Source organism: Daucus carota, chromosome 2, assembly GCF_001625215.2.
Source record: "Daucus carota subsp. sativus chromosome 2, DH1 v3.0, whole genome shotgun sequence".
Lineage (NCBI taxonomy): Eukaryota > Viridiplantae > Streptophyta > Magnoliopsida > Apiales > Apiaceae > Daucus > Daucus carota.
The window spans coordinates 21,316,791-21,320,577 of NC_030382.2; the positions used below are offsets into that span (position 1 = coordinate 21,316,791).

Below are 3,787 nucleotides of genomic sequence, written 5' to 3' on the forward strand. Positions count from 1 at the left end.
TAAACCTTGAAGGGCTACTATAAGCCCAAAACCATGAAAGCTTGAAAAGCTTTAGCCTTGAAAGCTTTGATAAGCTTTAAACCTTGAAGGGCTACTGTAAGCCCAAAACCATGAAAGCTTGAAAAGCTTTAGCCTTGAAAGCTTTGATAAGCTTTAAACCTTGGAGGGCTACTATAAGCCCAAAACCATGAAAGCTTGAAAAGCTTTAGCCTTGAAAGCTTTGATAAGCTTTAAACCTTGAAGGGCTACTGTAAGCCCAAAACCATGAAAGCTTGAAAAACTTTAGCCTTGAAAGCTTTGATAAGCCTTCCTTCTAGTTAGTGCCGCCAAGTTGTTGAGTTTTAGTGTTTTCGATTTCCAATTTTAAATTTAAGCTAAGCGATGTTAATGATATGCCTACTACCCCCCGAGTTCTTTAGCATAATTTTAATTATGGTGGAGAACTAGATGCAATTGAAACCCTAAATACATTTTAAAGCATACATGAAGTATCCAATTAACAATCATGGTAAGCAAGCAAGCATATACAACATTTTTGTAACGGAAAACTGCGAAATTTTATTGAATCACATGGTAAAAAGTAGACATAGCATAATTTTGGGGGGTGTAAAGACACCACCCCCCGAGCATCCTAGCAAATAAAGCAAATAGTAGCCTAATATTTCCTAAAAGCATAACGATTACAACTAATAAACCACCTTTATTGTCCTGACCCTTAAGCCGAAGCCTACAGAAATACTACCTGGGTGAAGCTACTGGTAATACCTCTTTCAGTGTTGGGCGTTCCATGCCCATGGTATGAGTCTTCCATCCATGTCTGTGAGGTGATAGGTACCTTCCCAAAGCACTGTTTTGATGATATATGGGCCTTCCCATTTTGCACCGAAGGCTCCATGAGCGGGAACCCTCATGTTAGGCATCATTTTCCTGAGAACTAGGTCTCCCGTTTTGAGGGGTCGAGCCCTCACCTTCTTATCAAAATACTTACGGGTCCTCTGTTGATACGCAGCAAGTTTCAACTGAGCCGTATCCCTTACCTCTTCAATCAGGTCCAGGTAGAGCCTATGGTTGACTTCATTATTATCAGGGTCATAGTTATCCCTTCGAAAGGACCCTGCTCCAATCTCTAAGGGAACCATGGCTTCACATCCGTATGTTAGGGTGAACGGGGTTTCGCCAGTGGTAGACCTTGGAGTGGTATTGTATGACCACAACACCATAGGAACTTCTTCCGGCCAACATCCCTTTTTCTCTTCCAGCTTGGCTTTCAGGGTGTGCTTAATAATTTTGTTGACGGCTTCTGTCTGATCGTTACTCTAAGGGTGGCACACCGCGGAAAAGCCTTTCTTTATGCCAAGGTGTTCGCAGAAATTCATCATTTCATTGCTGTCAAACTGCTTCCCATTGTCTGATATGAGTTTGTAGGGAACCCCGTATCGGCAGACGATTGCACGATAAACGAATTCTACCAGTTTCCTTGCAGTGATGGAAGCCAGGGGTTCAGCCTCAGCCCATTTAGTAAAGTAGTCTACAGCCACGACTGCATATTTCATTCCTCCTTTCCCTTTGGGTAATTCACCAATCAGATCTATGCCCCAAACAGCAAAAGGCCAGGGGCTTGTCAGGGTCTTCAGGGGTACCGCTGGGTTCTTATTTGTATTAGAGAACCTTTGGCAGCTGTCACAGGCCTTGGCGAAGGCATGAGCATCCTTGTAGAGGGTAGGCCAGTAATAACCTTGACGGAGGATTTTGTGAGCGAGGGAGGCACCCCCCGAGTGATTCCCACAAATTCCTTCATGCACCTCGCGCATAATATATTCACATCTGATCCCGGCAACACACCTAAGGAGGGGTCGGTTGAACCCCCTTTTGTAGAGGATTCCATCATAGATTACATATTGGGCTGCCCTGTATCTTAATTTTCTGGCCTCGTCCTTGTCTGCAGGCAGGGTTCCGTTGGCTATGTATTCCTGGATTGGGGTTGTCCAAAGGTTAGACTCATCGACCTCAACATCCAGGACTTCAATTTTGGGGATGCTAGGCTGATATCGGATTTCGAGAGGGATTACCCCAAGCATGTGGGCATCCCTCTGAGAGCCTAACTTGGCCAGGGCGTCTGCATCTGCATTTTCAGATCTTGGTATTTGCTCTAGCTTGATTTCCCTGAACTTCCCAATTAATTCCTGGGCGTACCGCATATAGAGATCAGTACGGGGACCCCTAGCTTGAAAGCCTCCTCGGATGTGCCAGACTACCATCATAAAATCACTGTAAACATTCATATTTTCCACCCTCATCTCCAAGGCTAGCTTCAGCCCCGCTATTAGGGCTTCATACTCCGCGTCATTGTTGGTGGCTTTAAAGTCGAAGTGAATGGAGCTTTGCAGCTTATGGCCTTCTGGACTAACTAAGACAATGCCAGCCCCGGCCCCATTTCCATTGACAGCCTCATCGACGTACAAGTTCCACCAAGGGGAACAATTCTCGGGTATGGCTATTGGGGACTGAGGTTCAGTTATGCATTCCATCCCTTCGACTTCAAAAGTGGGTGGAAATTCCAAGATGAAGTCAGCTAGCGCCTGCCCCTTGATGGCGGTTCTTGGCTTGTACTCTATATCAAATTGGCCGAGCTCAACCGCCCATTTCATAATTCTGCCAGAGGCTTCCAGCTTGTGTAAAACTTGTCTGAGAGGGAAGGATGTTCGCATTTCAATCTTGTGAGCCTGGAAGTAGGGCCTTAGTTTACGAGAAGCCAAAATTAGTGCATAGGCCAACTTCTCCATATTCGAATAACGGGTTTCAGCATCAAGTAGTCTATTGCTCACGTAGTATACTGGCTGCTGGGCTTGCTCTTCCTCCTTGATCAGGACCGCGCTAATTGAGAACTCGGAAACCCCTAGGTAAAGGATTAAGGCTTCACCCTCCGTTGGTTTTGCTAACAGTGGCGGGCTTCCAAGTTGCTCCTTCAGCTTCAGGAAGACAGCCTCGCATTCTGTTGTCCATTCAAACTTTTGCTCCTTTTTTATGGCTGCAAAGAATTCTCTACATTTGTCTGAGGACTTTGAGATAAACCGGTTTAGGGCGGCAACCCGGCCTGTAAGGCATTGCACCTCTTTTACATTCCTAGGCGACCTCATTTCAATTAAGGCCTTGATCTTCGTAGGGTTAGCTTCGATTCCCCTGTGATTGACAATGAAGCCCCGGAACTTGTCAGATTCAACCCCGAATACGCACTTTTGGGGATTCAACTTCATCCTGTAATCCCTTTGTATGTCGAACATTTCTGATAGGTGTGTCACATGATCATAGGCTTCCTTTGATTTGACTAGCATGTCATCCACATACACTTCCATTGTTTTCTCAATCTGGTCCTTGAACATTTTGTTGACCAGCCTTTGATATGTAGCCCCAGCATTTAGCAAACCAAACAGCATGCCGATATAGCAATAAAGCCCCCTGTTAGTGATGAAGGAGGTGTGTTCCTGATCTGGCTCGAACATGGGGATTTGATTGTAGCCCGAGTAGGCGTCCATGAAGCTTAACAGTGCATGCCCCGCAGTGGAATCCACCAATTGGTCAATTCGAGGGAGCGAGAAGCTGTCCTTAGGGCAAGCCTTATTCAGATCAGTAAAGTCTATGCATGTTCTCCACTTTCCATTACGTTTGCTAGCCATGTAGGATAGAAAGCTTCTTTCACTAGGCCTGCCTTTAACAGACGGTCTACCTCTTCTTGAAGAGCGGTAGCCCTTTCCCCGCTAATTGGTCTCCTCTTTTGTCTAACTCCTTT

General features: G+C 45.6%; 1 protein-coding gene across 1 annotated transcript; it reads right to left on the reverse strand.

Moving 5' to 3' along the window:
• Window positions 1–1,316: 1,316 nt before the first annotated feature.
• LOC135150442 (uncharacterized) lies at window positions 1,317–3,434 on the reverse strand. The gene is made up of 3 exons (XM_064086744.1): window positions 3,133–3,434; window positions 1,896–3,042; window positions 1,317–1,709 (listed from the first exon to the last, which is right to left on the reverse strand). Exons 1-3 carry the CDS (start codon window positions 3,432–3,434, stop codon window positions 1,317–1,319), a joined length of 1,842 nt encoding a protein of 613 aa, XP_063942814.1.
• Window positions 3,435–3,787: the final 353 nt, after the last annotated feature.